At 37.5% G+C, this 26,639-nt stretch overlaps 2 protein-coding genes across 2 annotated transcripts; one reads left to right on the top strand and one right to left on the bottom strand.

The window, feature by feature from the left end:
* On the top strand, positions 705-12,745 carry LOC109723694 (sm-like protein LSM2). The gene is made up of 3 exons (XM_020252155.1): positions 705-871; positions 963-1,121; positions 12,296-12,745. Exons 1-3 carry the CDS (start codon positions 869-871, stop codon positions 12,413-12,415), a joined length of 282 nt encoding a protein of 93 aa, XP_020107744.1. The 5' UTR covers positions 705-868; the 3' UTR covers positions 12,416-12,745.
* Positions 21,015-24,408, bottom strand: LOC109723669 (probable serine/threonine-protein kinase PBL7). The gene is made up of 6 exons (XM_020252101.1): positions 23,993-24,408; positions 23,630-23,880; positions 22,155-22,546; positions 21,921-22,053; positions 21,603-21,692; positions 21,015-21,496 (listed from the first exon to the last, which is right to left on the bottom strand). Exons 1-6 carry the CDS (start codon positions 24,327-24,329, stop codon positions 21,338-21,340), a joined length of 1,362 nt encoding a protein of 453 aa, XP_020107690.1. The 5' UTR covers positions 24,330-24,408; the 3' UTR covers positions 21,015-21,337.

The raw sequence follows: 26,639 nt of genomic DNA, 5'->3' as shown, positions 1-26,639 counted from the left end.
TTGAGGTGGACCACATACACCTCTGCAAGGCCCACAACGTGGAGATACGTGCTTTTTTTTTGATAGTATGGTTGAAAATAGATGATATGAAGTTTGATGCAAAAGATAAGACATGTAATGCTAGAACAAAAATACAAATAGAAGTGAGCAGTTACAAAATTAGATATATTAACTCATAAATTATTTTTTTTAATATTATACTAGTGTATTTCATATATATATTTTTTATATTGCACTATTAGACATATTTTTATATCTAGTTCTAGACAATATAGTATAAAAATTAAACCATATGCTGCACAATATTAGAGATTTCAATCGGCTTGTTTAGAGCTCGAGCTTGCTGGACTCGATGTTAGGCTAATTCAAAGTTCAAGTTCGACTTGAATTAATTTTAAGTTAAAGTTGAGCCTTAGCTTTAAAATTAATTTTCAGCCTCGTTCACTATCTCCGACATTTATTTATTTATTTTTGATAGATAGCTAGCATCCCACCTGTTTCACATATTTTATTTAGAAATAAACTTAGCTGAAAATATGAATTAACTAGGATTCGAATTTGGGATCTCGGATATTAACCATCAAATTCTTTGCTACTTGCTCTGCGGACGGACGGTATCTCCGACATTTATTAAGGTAGTAAAAGATGAAAAGACTGGACCTGCTTGAATTAGGCATTTTCTATTCTTGAGTCCGGCTCGGACTTGAAAGTCCCTCAAGTGATCTTTCTTTCTATCTTAACCCCGGCCGAAGCGGCAGAGAGCGAAGGTTTTGTTTTTGCTTTTCGTGTTTGAGAAAGCAAACAAGTAGTCGCTCCGACGCTCGTCGCCCGCCCTCCACCGTCGGAGCTTGTCGCACGCAAGATCGAGATGGTACGTACGAACGATCAGTCTTCCCTTTGCCTTTTCATCTTCTTGTCCTTGTTTCTGATGATGATGATGATGATGATGATGATGCCGGCAGCTGTTCTTCTCGTACTTCAAGGAGCTGGTGGGGAAGGAGGTGACGGTGGAGCTGAAGAACGACCTGGCCATCCGGGGCATCCTCCACTCCGTCGACCAGTATCTCAACATCAAGCTCGAGAACACCCGCGTCGTCGACCAGGACAAGTACCCCCACATGGTAACCAAATCCCTCTTCAACCCTAATCTTACCATCTTACCATCTTACCATCTTCATCTTCGTTTCGGTTTTTCTCCTGCTGTTTCCCTTGCTTTTTGACCAAGATTAGGCTCCACTCCAGAGCGAAAACCCTAATCTTCATGTGGGCTTGGCTTTCGGTATTGGATTGTCCGATATATAACTTGCTTAGTGGGAAACAACCAGTAGGTGCCTACGTCATGGCTATTATCCAGATGCTGTCGAAGAGGTCGGGGGGGNTCATCTTTAATAGCTGAATTCTCAGTTTAAGTCAGTTGGAAGCAACAACCTCAAAATCAACACTCAAATCAACAATAGAACATTAATAATGGAAAGATTGAGTCGATTACCTCCTCAGGCCTCCAACCAGTGAACTACTGGTCCAGAGCTACGAAAAGCTCTCCAAAATACTCCCTCACACGTCCACCAAAGCTCAGCGACCCTCGCAATCCGCAAAAAAGCCGCGTTGCGACGAAAACGGCTAAATCGGCGATTTCTTTATAGAGAGAGAAAATCCCTAGAGAGAGAGAGTGAGTGTAACACACTGGACCTTTGCAAATTGCGAGGTTCGAGTGTTTGGTTGTATTTCGAGCTTTTCCACACTTGGTGGAGGGTTGTAGAATGTATTCCGACCTAAAACGTTCGAAAACTGGAATTCTGGACAAGTCCTGAGAGTTTTTACTCTCGGGGACCGGTCCCTGGAATGAGAGACCGGTTCCCCCAGTGAGCAGTATTGAGGCAGCCTGAGGCAACCGGTCCCTGGCGGGCGAGACCGGTTCCCGAACGCGTTCTCGCAGTGAGAGACCGGTTCCGCGCAGAGAGAGACCGGTTCCCGAACGCTGGTTTTTCGGGTTCGCAGCGAGAGACCGGTCCCAGCTGGGGAGAGACCGGTCCCTCTGGGCGAAAACTGCCCAGTTCGGGCTGATGTAATATTGGGTTTTTGAGGGGCCTGGTTGGATTTTGTTACTCTAGATGGGCTTATTAGCCATTTCACTCCCTTCCCTCCTCATTTCTCACCACCCTACACCTTCTAGAGAGAGAAGAAGAAGAAGGAGAAGAAGAAGAAGGAGGAGAAGAAGAAGAGGAGCTAGTTTGAGGGAGCTTGGAGCTCAACCCCTTTCTCTCTTTCCCACCTTGGCAAGGCTTGGAGCTTGCTTGTAGAGCTTAGTGGTGGACCAACTTCAACCCTAGAAGATTTTGAGCTTGGATTGGAGCATCCGGGGGTGGGGGGTGTTTGATCCACTGCTTTTATGTTTGAAATATGGCGTTTAAGCCTCCGTTGATTGGGTAACGCCGTCGAAGAGTCGGGGAGGGGGGGGGGGGGGGGTGATGGCGTTTAGAATCCCACATCGTATGGCAATGCCAAATTGTGTTAGTGGGCCTCACGAGGATGTCAAAACCTAAATGAGGTAAAGGTGTTACACCTCAATAGTCCCATATTGGGTAGTGAAATAACTATGCAGAGGTATATAAGGACAAGAATTGTAATAATGGCAACTTGGTCTTAAGCATTTTGAGCTGATGATTAGCCCCATCTTGGATAGAGCAGGAACTATAGAATACAGCTGGCACTTTGATGCGGGACTCTTTTCTTTGTATAAACCTAATCTATGAACTTCTCCTTGTTGCCACCCCTCCCACTTTGCTGCTACATCTCTTTGGAGAATAAGAAAAGGATAAGGGGGTCGTGCTACTTGCAACCGTTATGCGCATGTTGCCGCCTTTTATCGGAGAAGAAGAGTTACCCCCTATAGACTATCAAATCAAAATAGCTTTCTCTGTTGCATGCCGCATCATCAACATACGCCTCTTCTTCCCTCGTTCATCTTCCAACAATCCAAAATACCACCACTACGGCAAGAATAGGGAAAAGTTCACAACGGTGTTGATGCCGATCCCAAGAAAATATCCATCTGTTGGATCAGGACTCATAATTTTCTTCCCCACCTAATTCTTCATGACGGTGCTTGCAATATTTGGCTAGGACATGTATCGAGTCCATGAAATTTTTCAATATTGACACTTGACAGGGTTGGGTTGCAAACAAGATAGCTATGTTTGTCAGTTTAGTCTATACCTCATAATTTTTACAAATTGCTGTGTGCACCCGTGTATTGTGGATTACACTCCTAAAACCCAGTCATAGAGAATAAAAATCAGAATTTAACTTGTTGAATGTGTTCTATGACATTCAAAAGGTCTTCATATAAAAAGAACATAAGTTATAGAACATCTTTTAGATTGGAACACAGGAGAAGGTTGTTTTGTTTTTCCAGTCTATACACTAGGTGCACCAGGTGCTTTTGTCCACAAAAGAAAAGGAACCCAATGTTCCAAAAAGTGGCCTATGTGGCTGTAGATGCTGCTCGAACCATCAACCGCATTGCATATGTAAGCAGCGCAATATGTGATCGGACCACATATGCGGTAGGCGGCCACATATGCGGCTGCATATGTGGCAAGGTTTAAAGTGCCGTGGCACGGGGGCGTGCCGTTATGTCCTTGGCACGGCACGGCACGGCACGGCACAGGCATGCTTGCGTGCCGACACGTGGCACGCTTGCGTACCGATAGATATGCATGCCCTTCGACTGGCACGCTTTGGCACGGACTTATTTCAGTTTTTTTGGTTCCAATAAACTCTTATAATGTTATTTTGAAAGATTTAAATAAATAATTATGAATATTTACTATGTATACCTTACTATACTCATCAATTAATATTCATGTAAGCTTTTTGTAAGTAAAATACAACTATACCTGATGTAGAATAGAAATCAAAATACAATAATAAAATTCACAAGTACAATAATTATTTAAATTTACATATTTACATAGAGATGACTGCTTAATTCGACATAGATCGTCACGCTTGATCATATGGCATATTGTCATCTGCAGATACAAGATTTATTTGACAATGTTGATATAAGTATTTGCTAGTATTGTGAGAAAGTCATATATTCTCGATATTACATCTATATTTTTTTGTTCTTTTATTCTTTTTAAAAGTATATGATCAAAATTTGTTTAGGAGATCGATTTTTATTCCCTTGATTCACCGAAAGCTTCGCGGTGCGACAAATTTTGACAAAATATTTTGCGAAGAAAAAATAGATGTTTGTGGTGGAAGCGGAGGGCTCGCGGTATGGATCAGATATGTCAATTAAAAATTTGCTCCTATATTGATAAATAAGAAGTTAAAAAAAGGCATCCACCAAAAAGCAAAAAAAAAGTTGAAAAAAAGACAATAAAGTGAAAAAAAAAGACAATATAGGTGGCTCGGCAGGGGCTCGATACCCCAGAGAACAAAAGAAAAAAAAAAGCCAAAAAAAAAGCCAGAAAAAAAGCCAAAAAGAAAAAAAAAAAGAAGGGGGCGGCACGCACGGTACGTGCCGCCGGCACGCACCTGCATGCCGCTTTGTCTTGAACGGCACGCATGTGCGTGCCGCGAGACGGGGGCAGTCCGAGACACCCCCTGTACCGTGCCCTCTTCTTGGGGGCACGGTACGGCACGCCGCCGTGCCGTACAGCACGGGCGGCACTTGAAACCCTTATATGCGGTTGTGTCTTTTTTTTCTTTTTCCCCTAAGGTGGGATTGAAATGTAGCGTTGAATGGGATTATTTGATTAGTAATTAGTAATTATACATATATATGACTATTTTTGTACAAGTTTAATAAATAATAATGCATATAAATACAATTATCTTTATTCAAGTATAACCTAACTATCTCTCTTCTCATTTTAGTAGGTGTTATCCCTTACATATCTCATAATTATGTTTATAAATATTGGTAAATAATTTTATAGTTGTTGGATGTTATCATAATATATATATACTTAATATATATATATATATATATATATATATATATATATATATATATACTTTTATAGTTGTTGGATGCTATATACTATAGGGATAATTGCCTATATACCCCTCATACATTTGAAAATATTCAATTTACCCCTATTTTTTTTCTTTTCTAAAATACCCCTCATATGCTCCACCGTTATTGCAAAATACCCATGCAGTTATGTCACGCCCCGAGACCGCTACCTATTTGGTCCGGTTCGGGCACGTCGAACAGACGCCGAATGGACAGCAACTCCCCTGTCCGCCCAAGGCTCAAGCACGGGATTATGTACGAGAATTCGCCCAGGAACAATTCAATACATACATGATCCAAACAACGACCATAGAAGCACCATAAGTGCACAACAACAAGAGCAAGTAACACAAGTATCTATACAAGTGCGAAAAGAGTGTTCTATCTATTACATCATGATTTGTCCATTTATACAATTTACATTTTCGTTTCATTCAGAAATAGGTACAGTTTATTCACATCTCTCCAAAATGCACCTCGCAACCCATACATCATCTACTCTCATATAGGTAGGTATCTCTAATGCAGTAGGAGAGCCACTATGCAAGGGCGCTAAGCCCTTACCGCGATCCTCGCCCGGAGCGCTCGTACTCGGTCCTGCAACAAAGTGGGGTGAGAACTATTGTCCATAGTTCCCAGCGGGTTCGGCCGCCGACTCCGCCGATCTCCCCATTAGGTCCAAATGGGCACAAGCAGATAGATAGGTTGATAGATATCAAAGCTGTAAATGCAATAGTAGGAAAACTATGCTACTATGCCCAATCATCAATAATGTATGCATGCATCATATAGTAAGTGGTTTACTAACATGCCACTATGTCCAAGAAATAATGTTCCTTATTGTTCATCAATTCTTAACTTACCCAATCCTTGGCCAACCCTGAGGTTCGCCTGCGACTCACATGCATCTCATGGTAAGGAAACTCAACTCGTTCACAAACCTGAGACCGTTTGCGGGACCCCATAAGGCTTTCCCAGGGACCCCATAAGGCTATCCCTCAAGTGACTAAACTCCGGAGCGCACACTTGTGAGGAGCGACCAACACAAGTTCTAAACAAACAGCGAATATGATCCAACCCTCTCAACTCGAGGATACCCTATCCACTAGGGCTAACTATCACTCGGGAATCCACCTATCCCAAAGTCCATATGCAAGTGTTTAACTACACAAAGTTCTTGTTCAATGACTCATCAATAGGGAATCCGCCTATCCCTAAGTTCACATGTCGAGTGCTACTTTACACTAAGTTTAATGCCACTCGTTCTGTTGTCATTGTTGTCTACATGCCACTCGTTATGTCTCTATCAACTATTGAGTCCATCTCTTATCTCAGCACTATAGGATTCAATGTCTCGACCCAATTCTTATTTATCCACTATATCAAGCATTCAACTCACACTACGATATCATCTAGGAAAGCATAAGGAATGGAAATGCACATTTATCTTACAATGCTTATATGTAAGAGATGCAAGATTTAAAATGTATTAAGACATAAAGAGGAGCCCGGTTGCTTCGGGATGACACCACCCACCTTCTGGCGTTGTCACGACTCTAGGAATGAAGTTCGGCGACTTTATGACGTCGTCTCGGCCTCCCAGGCGGAAACGAAGCTTGGAAGGTACTTTTTGCTCGTAACTTTGCACCCGCTCGACGAATCGTCGAACCGTCTTTGCCTACGCGTTTAAACACCTAGCAATTAGATTTACACTCGATCAATTTAGATCAATACCTAACAAATCACGAAATCCCATTTTTGGAGCTCTACTTGCAATCATGCAAGAATCAAACTCTAAATCCTCAAACTCATGCATTAAACACTTATTAAGCATGCTAGAGTTCCAACTAAACCGATTCTAGAGTATAAAATCCAAACCCTAGAAATTTACCATGGTTGAGCCTAGAAGCTTACCTCTAAAAGCTAGCTCCCAGGTGTAGAGGAAGGAGAAGAAGATGAAGATCCCTCTCCTTGCTTGTTTCTCCACCAAATCCCTTCTCTTCTTCACCTTCTAGAGAGAGATGAAGAGAGATTAGAGAGAGAGAGGCTTAGGTTTGTGTTTGGGAGAGAAATGAGAAAGAGAGAGAGCTCACCCTCTCATATACCCCTAACTCATGCTACAATTGCATAAAAATTCCTCAACTTTGTCTTCATGACACAGCCCAACCTGGGCAATTTCGGGCTTCGGGGACCGGTCTCTCGAGCATGGGACCGGTCCCAGAGAGCTCTCCCGCAACTCAGCGGAGCCCTCGCACGGTGCAACCGGTCCCTCCTGATGGGACCGGTCTCTCCCCGCAGGGACCGGTTCTCGAGAGCTGGTTTTCTGGGACTTAGCCGATTTTTCCCATCTCTGAGATTCTTCACGTTCGGGGACTGGTCTCTCCCACTAGGGTCTCTCCCACTAGGGACCGGTTCCCGAGAGCTCAAAAGCTGCAGTATGCAGATTTTTGATTCCATAGCTCTCGAAAACCTCCAACAATGCACCTTTTGCATTTATGATGTTTTCGGACTTTCCGAGACATACCAACGCGACAAGAAGTCGATTTTTTAATCGAAGTCTAACTCTCAGATTTCGAGAATTCACTTCCTTACAAGTTATCTCCTGCTAAGTTGACTTGGGTTAAACGTGAGTTAAATATTTACCACAGTTAAAAAAAATTAAAATGCCAATTTTGCCCTTAACTTAAGGGCAAATAAGAAATGTTGGTGACGGTAGAGGAGTATATTGGAAAAGGCCAAAAGTCAAAATACTTTTTGTGCCCCCGACTTTAAGGGCAAATAAGAAAGTCAATGATGGTGGAAGAGTATATTTGAAAGAGCAAAATAGTAATTTTACAGAGATAACAGAGTTAATTAACAGATTTTAACTCTAGGGGTATATTAGAAATAGGTTGGAACGTAGAAAGGGTATTTTCAATATTAGCCTTCTAAGAGAGGTAAATCGGAAAGTCGGAAATTTTTTAGGGGTATATAAGCAATTGCCCCTATACTATATTTGTTTTCTTAAGTGTTGGCCTGTCGATTGATGTGAATAACAGTCTATTGAAAAAATTATTATTTTTTTGTAAAATTTATTATACTACATTTTAGAACATTGATTTTTGTTTGACAGTTTTTATAATTTTGCATCAAAATTCTATTTACTTCTATATTAAATAATTAAGAGAATTGCTAATTATTAGTTTAGTTGTACATGTATTCATACAAAGTCCGTTACTTGATGTTAATTATTTCAAGTTGTGAATTTTGAATTGTTACTTTAGTTAGTTTGCTTTGTTAGGAAGTGTATATATATATATTATAATTATTAATATATATATATATATTATATATATATATATATATATATATATATATATATAGGTAGCTACTGTGCTATTAGGAGCACAACAACCTTGTGTTCCTTACTTCTAACCATTATCAATTTTAGATCGGTGTTCGGATGAGAGAGAGGAAAAATTGAGAGAAATTCAAAAAAAAATAGAAATTGAGACACCCAATTTCTCAATTTCACTTCTCTCTCTCATCCAATTAGAGTTTAAAAGCACAAGGGCTGCCTGTGCTCCTAATAGCGCCACAGTAGCTTGCTTTATATATATATATAGTAGTGAGCTGGAATACTATCTGTAGCAAACGGGCTCCGTTGCCACTCATTGTTTTTGATGATGAAGTCTTCAAATCGGTGATCGGCGCCATTGAACATGATCTATACACTTGAAGTATCTAGAAATCAAATTTCATGCTTTTTCCATATTGTTCTCTTTCGTCTCTCAAGTGGACGTAAATTGAGGACGGCTGAAAATGAATATCTCTATAAAAGTGATGATAGGAATTTGTAATCAAGATTCGAGAGTATAGATCTTGTTCTAAATAGTCGTTAAAGAATTTTCTGACCAAAATTCAATTGATTGAATAGCCTTTACACCGTTAATGAGAAAACGCTTATATTTACCATTGAAATTTTAAATTTTGAAACCCTTTAATCATTAGGTCAATGATGTCGAAAGATTTAAATTTGGTTCTAGATAGTTTCAAGTTTGGATGATCATATTCAACAGTGCTGCATCGTCGATTTAAGGCTCCATCATCGAAAACAATATGGGTGCAACCGGAGTCGTTTTGCTATCGATAGCATTCTAGCTCAACTCTCTCTCTCTCTCTCTCTCTTCTCTCTCTATATATATATATATATATATTATATAATATATATATATATATATTATTGAGCTAGATACTCCGAAAAGCACAACGGGTTGGTGCTTTGGGTTTGTATTCCTTGGATGAGTGATGTTAGGGGTAGGATGATGGTGGTAGGTGGTGGTAGGTGGAATAGTGTTTGATCCAAAGGCTATTAATAGTCAAAGGGTTTGATCTAAGGGTTTAGAACACTACCTAGAAGCACCAACCCCCACCAAGGGGTTGTGTTCTACGTCTATGTCTAGCCTCAACTCTCTCTCTTCTCTCTTTCTCTCTCTCTCTCTCTCTCTTCTCTCTTAATTATATATATATATATATATATATATATATATATAGTTGAGCTGGAATACTATTAATAGTGTTTGGCTCTTTTGCTATCGATTTTTATAGCTGTTAGATCATACTTTAATCAATTCCACCTTTTAGATTTATACTATTCAACAACTACCCACTCAACCCTAGAGGACTCATTTAGACCTTATGGGGACCACTATCATCCTAACTCTGCAATTTTTCATTCAAGGGTTAAAAATCAATAGCAAAAAGTCCAAATACTATTAATAGTATTACAGCCTAATTCTATAATATATATAATATATTATACATATATAATTAGTTGTATATATTATATATATAGTATATACATATGATATTATATGTATATATACAGATGTATATCATTATATATCATATATATATACATATGTTAATATAATATATATTATACATTATGTAATATGTATATATATATATATATATATAGGACCTATAAATATTTTTTAATATTTTAATAGTTGTATCGCATATAGATATGCGATATGCACCTACATATCGCATATGCGGTATGTGGTTTGTAACCGCGTGGATATCACATATTACCTTTCAAAACATTGAAAAAAACCACCAGGTTGCAGGTGCACATGCATCAAACTCCTGAACATTACGAGAGGACTGAAATGAAGAATATAATTTGTCGAACGTGTTCGATGATATTCAGAAGTCTTAAATTTTAACGGTCATATCAGGTGCTTATATTGGATGAGAACTTGTGGTTTTCTAATCTGGTCCATATTCTAATCTGGTCCATACTACACCAGATGCACGCAATATTTGGCTGGGGTACATGTCTGCACCTAAAGTCCATAGATGTTTTCAGTATAGACAGCATGAGATTCAAAGGAGAGAGCTACTTTGGTCAATTTAGTCTATACCTTATACAATATAGAAGTTACTGCATGCCCCCAGCGCACCTTGCATTGCACTCCTGAAACTTAACCATAGAGAACTCAAAAATTAGAACGTAATTCATTAACCGTGCTTTATGGCATTCAAAAGATCTGCATTTTTAAAATTATAAGTTTTGGTCATACCTATTGAATTTAAATTTATGATTTGCTAACCGATCGGCAGTGAACCAAGCGCGTGCAATTTTGTGCTATGACATGAGTCATTGGGAAAAGTTCCCTCCGCCGCATTTAGGTGTTAGAGTTTTTTTTTGATTGCTAGCTCTCTCTGTTCTTAAGCTCAAATCAGTAAGTTTTTTAAAAAGAAATTTAACATATCCATGTTAAAATAATGTGTAGCCTAGTTGATTTATCTGATGTGTCTTGCCGGGTGGCTATAATCATCTAGTCAGTTCAACCACTCTTTATATAAGAAACTTGTTGGACAAGGAAAACTAGAAAGGAGAGCTGAGGGGGGAGAAAGGAACGGGGCGGGGGACACTCTATATACACAGCAGTTGTTGGATAAGGAAAACAAGGAGAGGGGGGAAAAAGGAAGGGCTGTGGGGGGCACAATCACATCTTCTTCCCATTTGTTTTCTTTGATCAGTTTTGATTCAAAATGATAAGAAAGTGGTTAGAAGAGAGGGAGATCTAAATGGTTTCTAAGTAAGCTATGGTCTTCCATCATGGAGGTTCTCTTGGCTCATCAGGATGCAGGCATCTCTCTCTCTCTCTCTCTCTCTCAACTCTTTCTCTGTATTTAACTTTGTCTTACTTCTTTAGTTCTTTGTTGCTTATTTTCTAGGTCTTATACGAAGCATATAAGTTCCATTGATTGGAAAGCCTTCAGAAAATTTTGAGTAATATCATAGAAAAGAATATAAAAAGTTGGGAAGAAATCTATTTCAGAAGGTGTAATTTATGTGAACTCTAATTGTTTTTATGAAGATCCTGTGAACAGCCAGAACAAGCCCTGTAAGTAGGGAGCGGGAACTTCCTGCACCTAGGTTTACAGAAAATTTCTTCCCAGCTGAAAGGTTAATTAGGATGTCTCCTAGTGATAATTGTACTGGGTTTACGGTCGTACAAAAATGTCTAAGAGTTCTCTCTTTTGAGTCCTTAGGGTTTCTTTTCTTTGTTTCATTGAACTCTTAGATCAGATTTTTCAAGTTTCATAGGAACCAGAATTTCCACTTGAACTAATTTTGTGGATTTATTGTAATTATTCTAAAAGAGCCTGAAAGGAATCTGTTTAAGCTACTATCTTGCAATAAAGTTGGAATCTCAGATCATCTAATGTAGAGTTGCTTTTAGTTACTAGAATCACCATGATATTCGTTGCTGAATATTTGCTTGGTTCCTCTGGCTGCATCCGCTGATAAAATTTTTTGAGTTAGTTCTTCACATCATCTGTGAATGTAAGTTTATATATGCATTTAATTACGAGGTCCTTCCTCTGGCTACATCCGCTGATAAAATGTTTTGAGTTGATTCTTCACATCATCTGTGAATGTAAGCGCATATATGCATTTAGTTACAACATCCTTATGCATATGGTTCTGTGCCGAAGATATCGAACTACTTAGACAACATTTGCTATTTCTGGCTTTTATTGCAATCATGTTCTCTGCACCACACTTTTTACCTGCCGCGTTATTATTTCATTGCATTTTGGTGTGACGTAACTCAAGTTTGGTCGTATTGCTTTAGAGTTCACACAGTGTTATTCTAACATTAGGACATTCATTTACTGATCATCCGTTTAGTGTTTTAAAAGTCAGCTTGAAAGATCAGGTCCGAAAACATGACATTTGTTTTCCTTGGATAAATTTTGTTGCAGTTATCAGTGAGGAACTGCTTTATTCGGGGATCTGTGGTGAGGTATGTTCAGCTTCCTCCTGATGGAGTAGATATAGATATCCTCCATGATGCCACCCGGAGAGAAGCTCGTGGAGGTTAAGTTATTGTGTGTCACTACCTTTCTCATTTTTCGACGCACTCTCCGATGCTTTGTTCCATCAAATTGCCCTATATTGTAGACAGTGATTAGTTTGATTGTGAAAGCATACTTCCAGGGTTGGGTTGGTTTGCTTGAACTTTCATACCATTTTCTTTTTGTTTCCTTTTTTGCCTTTTTAGAAGATTGTGTTCATTTAGCTTGTGATCGCTAGTGTTGTTGGTCAGTAGGTTTGTTTAATTGCAATGAACCAGTTAAAAAGGGAGAGATTGTTGGATGAATACACTATATCAACAAATCTTCTATATGAGATTCAACACTTCATGACTAGCAGAAGTTATGTTATGTTATCTAAATTTAAATCGCCCCTTAACAGCCAATTCCAATTCTTTCACTGTTAACTAGGAAAAGCCCCTTAACAGCCGTTAAAAATGTCAATTTTGATGCCTTTTGATCGCAAGGTATATGATATAAAAAAATTATAAAATTCGGTCTCTAAAATGTTTGAATGTTCTAAATTATGTTTACCAGCATAGATCGTTGATTTGGAAGCTTTATCCTTGAAAACGGCTTATGAGTATGAATACGATCTTGGACTGTTTATGTAGATGATATCATTTAATTCAGAAAACTTTTTGCTTGTGCATCAAGTGGGTAAATTCGAGATCAGAGTTATTGATCTTGATATATAGAGTAAATAGAATTTTATTTAAAAACTTCAGCCGATGCCAATTCTTACACCATTAACTAGGAAACGCCCCTTAATAGCCATTAAAAATGTCAATTTGAGGCCTTTTGGTTGCAAGGTATATGATATAAAAATATTAAAAAATTCGGTCTCTAAAATATTTAAATGCTTTAAATTATGTTTACCAGAATAGATCGTCGATTCGGAAGTTTTATCCTCGAAAACGGCTTATTAGTATGAAGACGATCGTGCTCGTGTGTGCGCGCGCGCACGCGCGTGTGCGGGTGCGGGTATGTGTATGTATATGTATATGTATATATGTATATATATAAAATGAGGGTTGAATACTATAGGTAGCACGGCGGCCTCCATGCCACTGAGTTGTTTTTAGTGGTGCGGTTTTTGAATCGATGATCGCGTCCAATAGATTTGATTTATGCTATTAGAAGTATTTAGAAACCAAATTTTATATTTTTTGGTATCATTTGACTACTGATCAGAAGTCTCAACATTGACAATTTTAGCAGCAGATGTTATGCGTTTAGTTTCATGCTATAGGACAATGCAAATTCAATGAAATTTTGATAGAAAATTCTTTTCACTATCTAGATTAAGATCAGTACCTCTTATCTGAAATTCAAGTCTTTTATCATTATTTTTATGAAATTTTTATTTTCAGCCGATTATTTTTAGAGTACTTGTTCAATAGGGTAAATGATGTTGGAAAAATCATGAAATTTTGTTTTTAGATACTTCCAATAGTGTAGATCAAGTGAACGGAGTCGATCGTTGATTTAGAAGTTGCAACATTGAAAACTATTTGGTAGCACAAAAGCTGATAGTATTATATCCTAATCTATGCCTAATTACCTATACATTATTTCTCTTAAACTTTGCCACATGGCATCATTCTCTTTCTTTATTAAATTAAATATGGGCTCTACCAATTTCTCTTTCTTTGTTTGAACCAAACTAGGTTGTTGGGTGCGACCTTGAACCGGCTCAAGTTCTCCAAATAATTATATAATTTTTCTCTATTTGTGCTTGAACCAAACCGCATCAACTTGCTTCATTAGACCGAATCAATAATTCTATATATTTCCATCTTTGAACTAGATTTCTTTTTTAATTATCTGAACCGAACCAATAATGTTGAACCGGGTCATGTTGAACCGGGTCGAGCCAAACCAATTGCTCTATATATTTCTATCTTTGAACCGGATTTCTCTTTTAATTTATCTGAACTGAACCAATAATTGTTGAATAAGAGCTCCACCTTGAACTAGCTCAGGTTCTCTTCTTTTGTTGCTTGAACCAAACCAGATTTTTTTTTTCTTTGCTTGAACTGAACCGGTGTCCTCTTTCTTGCTTGAACCGAACCGGTGTCCTCTTTCTTGCTTGAGCCGAGCTCGGTCAAATCTATGCTCTTTTTCTCTTCTCTTTGTTTTCTGGGAAAACTTCAAATATTCCCCTTGTGGTTTCACTCTTTCTCACTTTAGTACCCTGTGGTTTAAAGTATATTAAATTAGTACCCTGTGGTTTTGCACTTTCTCACTTTAGTACCCTGTGGTTTAAAGTGTATGAAGTTAGTACCCTGTGGTTTCGCACTTTCTCACTTTAGTACCCCTGTGGTTTAAAAATCACAGAATACTAACTTGATACAAAAATAAAACCACGATACTAACTTGATACAAAAATAAAACCATAGGGTACTAACTTGATACAAAAATAAAATCACAGAGTACTAACTTGATACACTTTAAACCACATGGTACTAAAGTGAGAAAGTGCAAAACCACGGGGTACTAACTTTATACACTTTTAACCACAGGGTACTAAAATGAAAACGTGCGAAACCATAGGGGGTTTTTTGAAGTTTTCTCTTGTTTTTATAGAAATTCTCATTAAGGACTGGACTTTTTTTAGAAAAAAAATTAACTGATATTTGTATTAATTTATTATTAATATTGATATAAAATACGATGATAAAGTATATATAGCAAACATGTAATGTCTTCATTTATTTTTAAACGGTTGACTCATACATACAGATTCCCTACACGTTTGAATAATTTATAATCAATCAAATATAAATTATTTAAAAATTTATGAAAAGATATATCATTAATATTTTTAATTTTTTTCTAATTTTTTGTCCGTCGCATCGCACGGATTACTACACTAGTTCTATATGAATTGAGCTAAAATTCTTTTAGAAATATTTGGGCTTTTTAACTTTTAAATTAGTAGTCCTTGGATGAAGGATTGTGGGGTTGGGATAATAGTGATCCTCTTAGGGTTTAATGGTAGTTGGTGGAACAATATTGATCTACTGGGTAGGAATGATGAAAGATATTAGATTTAATGGTGGAAAAGTTGGTAGCACCAAGTGTGTGATGTTATTAGTCTCTCTCTCTCTCTCTCTCTCTCTCTCTATATATATATATATATATATATCTATATATATATGTTATTTGTTTATTTATTTATTTATCGGTGCTACTCTGCATATTTGTGATGGTTTGATGTTTGGATTAGAGGCACCCAAGTATTTGACTCTTAATTTATTATATTGTCTTAGTATTGTAGATCAATTTGGATTGTTCAATTGTGAAGTTGTTTGCAAAAGATTTAGCATTTATGATAGTCGAAGCTAGCTTCTTCTCTAAGGAAAACTTGTTACAGTAAATATCTTGGAAAAACACTTTCTAATGACGTGCTTCATTTGTTAGCTGTGCAACGAAATCTGGCCAGAAAGTTAATGTTTTGTTTTTCCTCCGCTCTATTGAAGAGTAGAACACAATGGTGCTCTCTTGCTGTTTCAGTGTAGTTGCAGTGCTCATGTATCAATGCAGTTGTAGTGCTCAAAATACGGTTGGTACCCCTTCGTTCCTTTATTTTATTCTTTTTCCAAACTCAAAATTCTATAGTGATTGAATGCACCAGTGGACAGATTTCTCCATCCTTGCTATTATCAGTTAGATTTCAACTTGCCCCGGCAATATGCAGAGTGGTGTTTGTTTGTTTGTTTTGTTTTGTTTTGTTTTGTTTTGTTTTTTTCCTACATAACGCAAAGGAGAAAATAAAAAGTTGCTATATAGTAGTATCTTGTTCCTTTATTTCCAAACACAATCCCAGGTGTGTATGTTCTCATCTGGTGTTTCATTTAATCACATAGAATTTGAGTTTAAGAAACAAGAAAAAGGGAGCAGTACCAAAGTGAGGCGCTAGTTAATTACTTGGAAGTAACAGTAGCTTGCCTGCAATTTTGGATGTACCTCACAAAGCTGTTGATTGATTGAAACTGCGGCACCTATTGTTGTCACTTCCCCTTCCAACGCACACATCCTATGACCACTAGATCCCAAAATAATATTTTTAAGCCTAAACAGCTCCATACTACATAGAAGCATCCTATTCCCACTATTATGGAACCAACCTGTGTGTCACACCCCAATAATTCTACATCGGATATGAATGGGGTTGTGATTGGGTATATAAGAGACTTAGACACTAGTAATAATAACTAGGCTTAAGTATTTTGGGCCAATGGTTGGGCCCAACGAATTATTATTGCTAGTAGGCTGGGTCGTTACATTTGGTATCAGAGCTAGTTCATCAATCGGAAATGTATGACAAGTTTCGGCTGAGCCAGAGTCTGAAAGACAAGGTGATAGGCTATGTCGGAGTCTGAATGACAAGACGACCGACTATGCCAGGGTCTGGATGACAAGACTAGCGAGACGAGTCTCACATTGCCTGGTAATCTTGGGCTGTGTGTGTGATTGGACTGACGAGGACGTCAGGGTCTTAACGGGGAGAGTTTGTCACACTCCAATAATCCCATACTAGTAATAATAACTGAGCTTAAACATTTTGGGCCCAACCGGCCCAACGAGTTATTATTGCTAGTGGGCTAAGTCGTTACACTGTGTATCTCAAGCTATCCAAGATCCAAACTTGCGAACTGCTATGCCTGAAGAATTTACTGCCTTTCTTCGTAATGGCACTTAGGAGTTGGTTGCTCCTCAACCTCATTACAATGTTGTTGGTTGCAAATGGGTATTTCGTATCAAAAGGCATCCCAATTGTAGTGTTGCACGCTATAAAGCATGACTCATCGCCAAAGGCTTCCATCAGAGACCTGGACCAGACTATCATGAGACGTTTAGCCCGGTCGTTAAACATACTACCATCATACGAACTATTCTTTGCCTTGCTTTAACTCAAAGATGATCTCTTCATCAGCTGGATGTGAACAATGGCTTCTTACATGGATCTCTCACTGAAGTTGTTTATATGCAACAATCGCCAGGATTTGTTGATCGCTCCTCACCTACTCATGTCTATCGACTTAAGAAAGCAATTTATGGTCTCAAACATGCCCCTCAGGCTTGGTATCACGCACTTAGTAGTTTTCTCACTGAATATGGGTTCACTTAATCAAAATCTGATTGTTCTCTTTTCATCTATCGACATGATGGAATACTAGTGGCCTACTTTCTTGTATACTAGTGTAATGACCCGCGCTTTGCGGCGGGAGGTCGTAACATTGAGAGCTAATAATATGACTTTTATTATATTTATTTATCACGAAACATACAGATATATATAATATTCATATTATGTAAGATAACTAAATATATAATATATATTATCAAATACGATGCCACGCGGCGCCCCGCCCCGCGCGCCCACCTGCCCGCGCCACGCTGCGAGCGCGGAGGCGCAGGCGGGGGCGAGCGCTTCGTGTCATTTTGACACTCCAAAAGTGAGGGCGAAAAATAGTAGCAATCTGATAAAGATTTTAGTTGGTAGACCTTTCGGCGACAAAGAAAAGGTTTAGAACTGTAAAATTAAGATGACGTTTTTCTGGTTAATTTTAATTGAGCTTGTCTTTAAAATCATTATTGTTTAACATGATATAGAGTGCATGGAACAAAATGTTCCATAGTATATGCCCCTTTAACATAGCCGCTTGCCTTTAAAATCATTATTGTTTAACATGATACAGAAGGTGCATGAAACAAAATTTTGCATAGTACGTGCCCATTTAACATAACCCATGTGAGTCCATGTGAGGGAGGGAGAGCATATGAGGGAGAGAGAGAAAATCCATATAAAAAAAAGGCCACGTGGCTTGATGGAGAAACGGCATTTGGTTTCAACTTTAGTATAGAGTTTAATGTTGATGACCTAATACTTATAGAAAATGATAAATCATTTCTACATAGTTTTGTCCAAGCTCTTTCTGGCAGGTTTTCTCTTAATGATCTTGGTGATCTTCATTACTTCCTAGGGGTTGAAGTTATACCAACAATGCAGGACTTATTTCTCACGCAACATAAATACATAAGTGATATCCTTGATGGAACTAAAATGCTTGGTGCGAAAGATGTTGTTAATCCATTGCTGACTAGTTGCTCGCTATCTCGTCATGATGGCTTTCCTCCAACAAATGCTACTCAGTATCGGAAAGTTGTTGGTGCTCTTCAATATCTCTCTATCACAAGGCCGGACATAGCTTTTACCGTAAACAAATTATCTCAATTCATGCATCAACTGTCGGCGCTTCAGTGGATTGCAGTCAAACGAATTCTTCGATATCTCAACGGCACTATCAATTATGGACTGCACTTGAAGTGCTACTCTAATTTACTACTACACGCTTTCTCTAATGCTGACTGGGCTGATGATAAAGATGATCGTACATCCACCTCTGCGTACATTGTATTCCTTGGCACTAATCGTATTTCATGGAGCTCATGAAAGCAATGATTTGTCGCCCGCTCTTCTACTAAGGCTGAATATCGTGCCATTGCGGATACGGCATTTGAGTTGGCTTGGATTCAGTCGCTTCTGCATGAGCTAGGTGTATCACTATCCCAAAGTCCGACCATTTACTGTGACAATATTGGTGCAACATATGTATGTGCTAATCCGGTCTTTCACTGCAAGATGAAATATATAGCTATTAGCTACCACTTCGTTTGCGATAAAGTAAGCATAGGACCGTTAAATGTATCTCATGTATCGACTCATGAGCAACTTGCTTACGTGCTAACAAAACCTCTCGCACGACAGCAATTTTCTCTTCTTCATTCCAAGATAGGTGTTCACAACGGTACACCTATCTTGCGGGGGCGTATAGGCGACAATCACTCTCCAGGATCAATTAACTCCAAGACTTGCTCTCCTTCATTAGACCAGCATAGATGTCTATAATTAGAGCTATAACATAAAGGAAGCTATTAGCATATTTTCTTATAACTCTGCTATAGAATAGGAAACTAAATTACCATTGTGTCTCTTGATTATTTCCTTTGTAGACTAACCGAGGCTGTATTATATTGTGAATAGTAATAATTCTGTTCTTGGAGCTTCTTCCACCCAAAAAATCCAAAGTTACAATTCTTCTACAATATTCACTTTATTATTAAGGATCTTTAGCTGAGTTAAAAAGTACTTTTTTTTTTTTAAAATTTTTTTTTATAACCCCTTTCGTATGCACTAAGAAGATCAAAGTATATATACATATAGCTAGAATATTTTTAGAAGTATCATCCCCTTGGTGCTATTAAGTTTTTAGCCATTAGATCTACTCCTAGATTACTAATAACCCTTGGATCAAATGCTATTCTACCTACCACTACCTACCACCATCATCTCAATCTCACATCTCTCCATCCAAGGGTTAAAAATTCAAAAGCACCAACCTCTTGGTGCTTTTGAGAGTATTCTAGCTCAACTCTATATATATATATATATATATATATATATATATATAGAGTGCCTCTACTATACTTTCGAAAGTACCAGGACCTCCGTGTTTGTAAGTTGTTTTCGATGATAGGACATTCGATTTGACGATCGGCTCCGTTAGGTATAATCTACCCTATTGGAACTATCTAGAAACCAAATTTTATAATTTTTTGACATCANTCTTTGATCTAACATTTTAATGTCATATTATTATGTTTTGTAAGATTTTTATTTTCAGTCGTTGATTTTGAGTCCCTGTTCACTAGGCAAATAATATCGAAAAATCGCATAATTTATTTTCTAAGTATTTCAAATACTTTAGATCAAGTTTAACGGAGCCGATCGACGATTCAAAAGTCGCAACATCGAAAACGACCTGAAAGGCTCCGTACTTCCAAAAGCATAGTAGCCTCGCATACTCTCTCTCTCTCTCTCTCTCTCTCTCTCTATATATATATATATATATATATAAAAGTTAAGTCACAATCTTTTTGATCCCTTTGTACTCTTGCTTGGAGTTAAAATATACATGGAATATAATTGATTTCACTTCAGAAGAATTTAATTCTATTCAATCAGAATTGAACATTTCTATCTGGAATATATGTTGAGCAGAATTGAATTTCAGTCTAATTTATTATTTCAAAAGAGATGAGAAATCGTTGCAATATAAAAAAGAAGTGGGATTTCAAGTTTCATTTTATGAGGAATTTAAAAGAGGAGCAAGGAAACCGAAGAAACGAAATTGCAAACGACAAAGTCTCTGATAATTCTTTTCTACTGAAAGAACAGAAGGAAAAATGATATGATCTTTAAAAGAGGGCAGATTAAAGGAAAAGATATGAGTAATAGAGGAGGTGTGCTCTACAGTCAATAGTTAAGATAATCCCGCCATGTGGACAAAATTATAGGGATTAACAAGAGTGTATAGATGTTTAATTTTCTTAATATACCACCAGTTAAAATAGTATGAAATAGTATGAAATCATACTAATTAATGTTCCGAAAGGCAAAGAAAGGGAAAGAAAAATCATGTTACTCAAATGTTCCAAACAACCCAAAGAAAGCACTGAGATTGGAGAATTTCATTCACTGACTGAACCTTTCTGAGTTCTGATCCAATTTCTGTTTAATGTTAAAGAAGATTAAATGTACAATGATAATAAGAAAATTTATCCCATTTCTTGACCACATGGCATTTACTTTACCAGTAGCAAACATAATTGACATTTATTGTTCCTACAAATGATGTGGTGTCATCATATTAGGGCCCATTCAATTCAATGTACAACACCCTCCCATATAGCATATTACAAAGATAAGTTGCTTTACACAGGGAAAAAAAGAAAAAAAGAAAAAAGAAAAAAAAATTGAAGTAGATAGATTGTTCCTCTGAATAAAAACCACTCCTGTTTCCTGCACTCCGATCTGCGAGAAACTTTTTCCAACACTCTTTCGCGCAATTCTTGCATACCTCATGGCTCTAACATATTCTGCGGAAACTTGGGAGGAGTCGTAGGGCAAGAAAATGCGCCCTTGTTCTTAACCAAAGGGATTAGAGACTGGACGACATCGGTCATAAGCGGTCGGTAGTCAGCTTCTGACTGCACACACACAGCAGCGATTGCCGCAACCTATCGCAACAAATGACGAAAAATGTCATCGAATCTTATCGCGATAATCCTTTAACTTAATCACAAAGTGTAGGATCGAAATGCACCTAATAATCCTTTAACAAACCTGAATTAGATCTTTCGTCGAGAATTGGCCTTTCAGTGTAGGATCCACCATTTCCACAACTTTCCCACGGTTAGTAAGTCGCGGAAGGGCCTAATATATCGCGGTTAGTGAGTCGACATGAAGGTTATTAGACGAGAAAATAAACCTTGCTTTACCAACAACAAGGCTGAGATAAAATTATTCTCAGATACAGCATAGAAGTAAGATTCTTTTCATGAACTAAGATATTTATAAGTTTACCATAGTTTTGAGATTTACTTAATTATTGATAGTTTTTTTTATTCACAAGTGAAAATAGAGCAAGTAAAAGTTACAAACCCATGAGACTAGAACATGTTCCCCTGGAGGCCGCCTTGTCTCAACCGGTGACCGACCGGTCAGCAGCTCGAGAAGCACCACTCCGTAGCTATAAACATCTGACTTTGTCGTCAATCTCCCCGTCGATGCATACCTATATACACGCGCGCGCGCACACCCCCCATACTTTATCAAAAGGTAACATATATATATTTGTGTAAAAGATGAAGCAATCGATCGGTACGCAGATCTTACTCTGGCGCGAGATATCCGGTAGTCCCAAGTACCCTTGTGAGGACTTGGCCATTGAGTTTATCTGACCCAATCTTGGCCATACCGAAATCGGAGATTTTGGCTCGGTAGTTATGGTCTAACAAGATATTACTGCATTTGAAGTCCCTATGGATAACTGCGGGGGCCGTTTGCTCATGTAGGAATTCGAGTCCTCGAGCGCAATCTAATGCTATTCGCAGCCTGGTTCGCCAGTCGAGCGGTCGGTAGTTTTGCTCCTTTGAGCTGGTGTGCAGATGTTGTTGCAGGCTTCCGTTGCTCATGAACTCAAACACGAGCAGACGGTGGTTTTGATCCGCGCAGTAGCCTACTAATCCTACCAAGTGATGAGAGTTCAATCGGCTTAAAAGATCGACCTACAATTACACGAGAACGAGAGAAATCATTCCCATTTTTTGGATTGCAATTCATTATAACAAAAACAAAAGAAACAAAATGTTAGACTGAAGCATTATGGATGAACAAAATATATATAAATCTTTTTGATATCAACATATATGATTCTTTTCCTCACATTACTTTCTAATATATTTACATGCTATCACACTTATGAGGAAAGAGTAAATGCTACCTTGTTTGCATTCTAAAATTTAGGAAAGATTGGTGACACATTGATGTGCATGTGACAGCAATTAGTGGTGGTTGGTTTTGTAAGCATCTGAAAATAGTCGGATGTGAAACTGATAAATAGCAGTTCATTAATTTTCACACAATAGGTGAAACAAACAAACAAACAAACAAAAAAAAAAAAAAAAGGGAAAAAAATTGATATCCTAGTTTTTGATTCTCTCAACTTTTTTTATGGCTAAAGCATAATTAAAAAAATTGGTGCGCATGTTTGATTGTGATTATTTGTTCCACAAGAACAGAGAGACTAAACAAGTGCCCACTAAAGCCAAGAAATATATAAACTAATAGGAGCAATGGTACATTGTGAAAATAGACCCATCAACTATTTTTCTTTTGATTAAATTGGAAATTTTTGTTAAAATTTAATGACGATTCCGTTAAAATTAGAATTAATATTTTCTGAACACTATTTTGCCTGATCGAACGGCAAATCTCGTTTATTATATTTAAACAACTGATAGCATCATAACTCAAATCATAATAATCAAAAGTTTAGAAGATCTGAATTGAAAGAGACTTATTTGAGGGGGGCAGGGGGTCTATTTCAAAATTTCAAAATGGCCTGCAGTTGATGGATGGATCTCCATACATTTTTGCCAACTAAAACTAAAATTGGTGAACCAATCGTCCCTGGAGCAAGTGGCAAAGGGCTTGGTGGTTGGTACACGAGACCCAAGTTCGAATCCTAGTTGATTCATATTTCCAGCTAAGTTTATTTCTAAATAAAATAAGCAAAGCGGGTAGCGTGCTACCTATCTCTCAAAAAAAAAACTAAAATTGGTGATCAGGAACACTAGTACTGTCACTACCTCTGTCCGGAACTCTCTCTCCCCTTGCTTCCCTTCCTTGTGCAGCTTCTTGATGGCCGCGACGGTGCCGTCGCTCAACCGGCCTCGAAACACGACGCCGAACCCCCCATTACCAATCACATTGCTCTCACTGAACCCATCAGTGGCCGCCTCAAGCTCCTTGTAGGTGAACACTTGCCCCAGTCTCTTGTTATTCCGAACTTGCATCGCAGTAAACCCCAACTTACCACCATATATACAGCTACCAACATCTTAGGAAAAAGGGGAAAAATAAAAGAAAGAAAGATCATCAATATTTATGTGCATGGATTGCCAAGTAAGCTTAAATTATGAATCAACGGAACAAAGAATACCGGATTTTACCAGGGCTGTTGATGAATACTTTGGCGTCCAGATCACTGCCACACTTCGACAGCGGGTTCGTGCCGAAACTGGGCTTTCGGAAGCTGCTGTTGTAGCTGCTGATGTTGTTACTGCTGATATTCTCAGGCTTACTCCCCCTGCGACAAACTCGCAGGACTACGAAGGCGATGACGGCGAGCGAGGCGAGCACGAGTAATGGCAGTACGATCAGAAGCACCAAGTTGGAGGCGAACAATCCTCGGTAGGTGTCGCGATTCGCGTACTCACGGTCGTGGTGGCTGTCATGATACTGGTGCATCAATGAAGGAGGTGGGGGAGTAAAGAGGCTATCTTCCATCTCCCTTGCAAGAGAAGTAGAAATAGATGAGTTAGGATATATATAAGGAAGTAGGGATAAGAGAGTGAGAGAGTTGTTATTGTTGTATATATTCATATATGCATGTGCATATACATACATACATACATACACACACACACATATATATATATATATAATTAGTACTATCTATAATACCGAAGCTTTGGTACTATAGTTTTATTTTCGATCTTAGGGTGTTCAAATTAACGATCCACACTGTTAAATGTGATCTAGGGTATATGAAGTTTTTAGAAATAAAATTTTAGTTTTTTTCGACATCGTTTACTTAGTAAATAAATTATGTCAAAATGGACGGTGGAAATTGAATAATCTTTAAAATTTAAGTATAGGACTTTTAAATCCAAGATCAAGAATGTTAACCTTAATCTAGATAGTTTAAAGTATTTTCTATCAAAATTTGAAGAAATTTAGATTCTTCTACACCGTTAAACTCCAAACTCGCCATAATAGCCTTTGAAAATTGACAATTTTGAAATGGTTTAATCATAAAGTAAATTTTGTCGAAAAAGTATAAAATTATATTTCTAAAAACTTTAAATACGCTAGATCAGTTTTAACGGTGTGGATCGTTGATTTGAACACCCTAATATCGAAAAGGGGACTATAGTACCGGAGCTCCGGTACTATAGATAGTATAGGAGACTAGCTCTCTCTCTCTCTCTCTCTCTATATATAATATATATATATATAGAGAGAGAGAGAGAGAGAGAGAGAGAGAGAGAGAGAGAGAGAGAGAGAAGGTCTTGTGTGCTATTAAGCGTACGGAGGCCTTCGTGCTCCTAAGCCGTTTCGATGATAAAACTTTCCAATTAGCTCCGTTAGATTTGATCTAGTGTATTTAAAGTATTTAGAAAATAAATTTTATGATTTTTCGATATCATTTAATTACCTAGCGATCGAAAGGGTTTAAAATCAACAGCTGAAAATAAAAATCTTACAAAAAGTTATAATATAGCATTAAAATTTTCGATCAGAGATATTAATCTTGCTGCAAATAGTATAAAGAATTTTCTATCAAATTTTTTTCTAATTTGAATAGTTCTACACTGTTAAACTTGCAAACAATATACATTAACTATTAAAAATTATTGATTTTGAACTCTTTCGATCGCTAGGTAAATGATATCGAAAAATCACAAAATTTATTTTCTAGATAGTCCAAATAGGCTAGATTAAGTCTAATGGAGCCGATCGTCGATTCGGAAGCTCCATCATCGAAAACGGCTTTGGAGCACGGACGCTTAAGTTTCTAGCAATAATTTTTACAATTTTTTTATATCATTATCAGTGGATCTCGAAAGATTCAAAATCATAATTTTCATGCGTTGATATCTGCGTTTCAAGTTTAACGTGGTGTAGAAGTATTAATCAGCATAAAATTTTCATATTTAGAATTCTTTGTCACTATTTACAACAAGATCAATATTTCTGATCGAAATTTTAGTGCTATATCACCACTTTTTATAGATTTTATTTTCAGCGGAAAAAAAAAAAAAAAAATAATATCACCATGAAATTATGACATCTTAAGCAAAACTTAAATTAAATTATTATTTGAAATAAGAGAAAGATCAATTAATTAAATTTATCGTCGAGTTCAATGTAGGTTTACTAAACCTTAGTTTATTGCAATTGATACACTCGCTTTTAAATTTTTACTTTAATCATATCCCTTAATTTTGCAATAATATTTATAATTGAAAAAAGAGCTTGATAAGTAATTCAACAGCCAAGTTATTTTTAAGAGGCAATATAATGATGACATGGTCATAATTAATCCAGAAAAATAATTACAAGGGCATGATACATAGCTAATTCGATTGCCACATCGCTATCGCATCGGTTTTGAAATGGATGATGCGATATTCATTTTCCAAAGAAAAAAATGACCCACAAAAAGCTATTGGCCTACTTGAAATAAAAATTTAAATGTAGCAGAAGCTTAGTGATCAAATTACACAAAAGGAAAAATAAAAAATAAAAATTCATCTCTGTTTTCAAAACCCAAGAAAATAAATCATAGCACGGAGGCCTCTCCGTGCTCCTGAGTCGTTTTCGATGATAGAATTTTCGAATCGACGATCGGCTCCGTTAGACTTGATCTAGCACATTTAAAGTTCCTAGAAAATAATTTTTGCGATTTTTNTACTTGGCATTATATGGCAATTGGGATTTAGGCTACGCTTAGCTTTAGCGTTTGCTCAGCAACTGGAGGGTCAATATGAATGGAGTGTAGGGTGTGCCTCCCCACATGAATCCAAGATCCCT

The sequence above is a fragment of the Ananas comosus genome, linkage group 18 (assembly GCF_001540865.1).
Source record: "Ananas comosus cultivar F153 linkage group 18, ASM154086v1, whole genome shotgun sequence".
Taxonomy (NCBI): Eukaryota; Viridiplantae; Streptophyta; class Magnoliopsida; order Poales; family Bromeliaceae; genus Ananas; species Ananas comosus.
The sequence above is the reverse complement of the archived record's forward strand: the minus strand, read 5'-3'. Positions and strand labels throughout refer to the sequence as shown.

Coding starts and splice junctions, on each gene's coding strand:
- LOC109723694 (XM_020252155.1), top strand. Junction 1,122..12,295: donor AGGACAAGTACCCCCACATG/GTAACCAAATCC, acceptor ATTTTGTTGCAG/TTATCAGTGAGGAACTGCTT.
- LOC109723669 (XM_020252101.1), bottom strand. CDS start 24,329: ATGGAAGATAGCCTCTTTACTCCCCCACCTCCTTCATTGATGCACCAG. Junction 22,054..22,154: donor ACCGGATATCTCGCGCCAGA/GTAAGATCTGCG, acceptor GCGTGTATATAG/GTATGCATCGACGGGGAGAT. Junction 21,497..21,602: donor CGACGAAAGATCTAATTCAG/GTTTGTTAAAGG, acceptor TTGTTGCGATAG/GTTGCGGCAATCGCTGCTGT.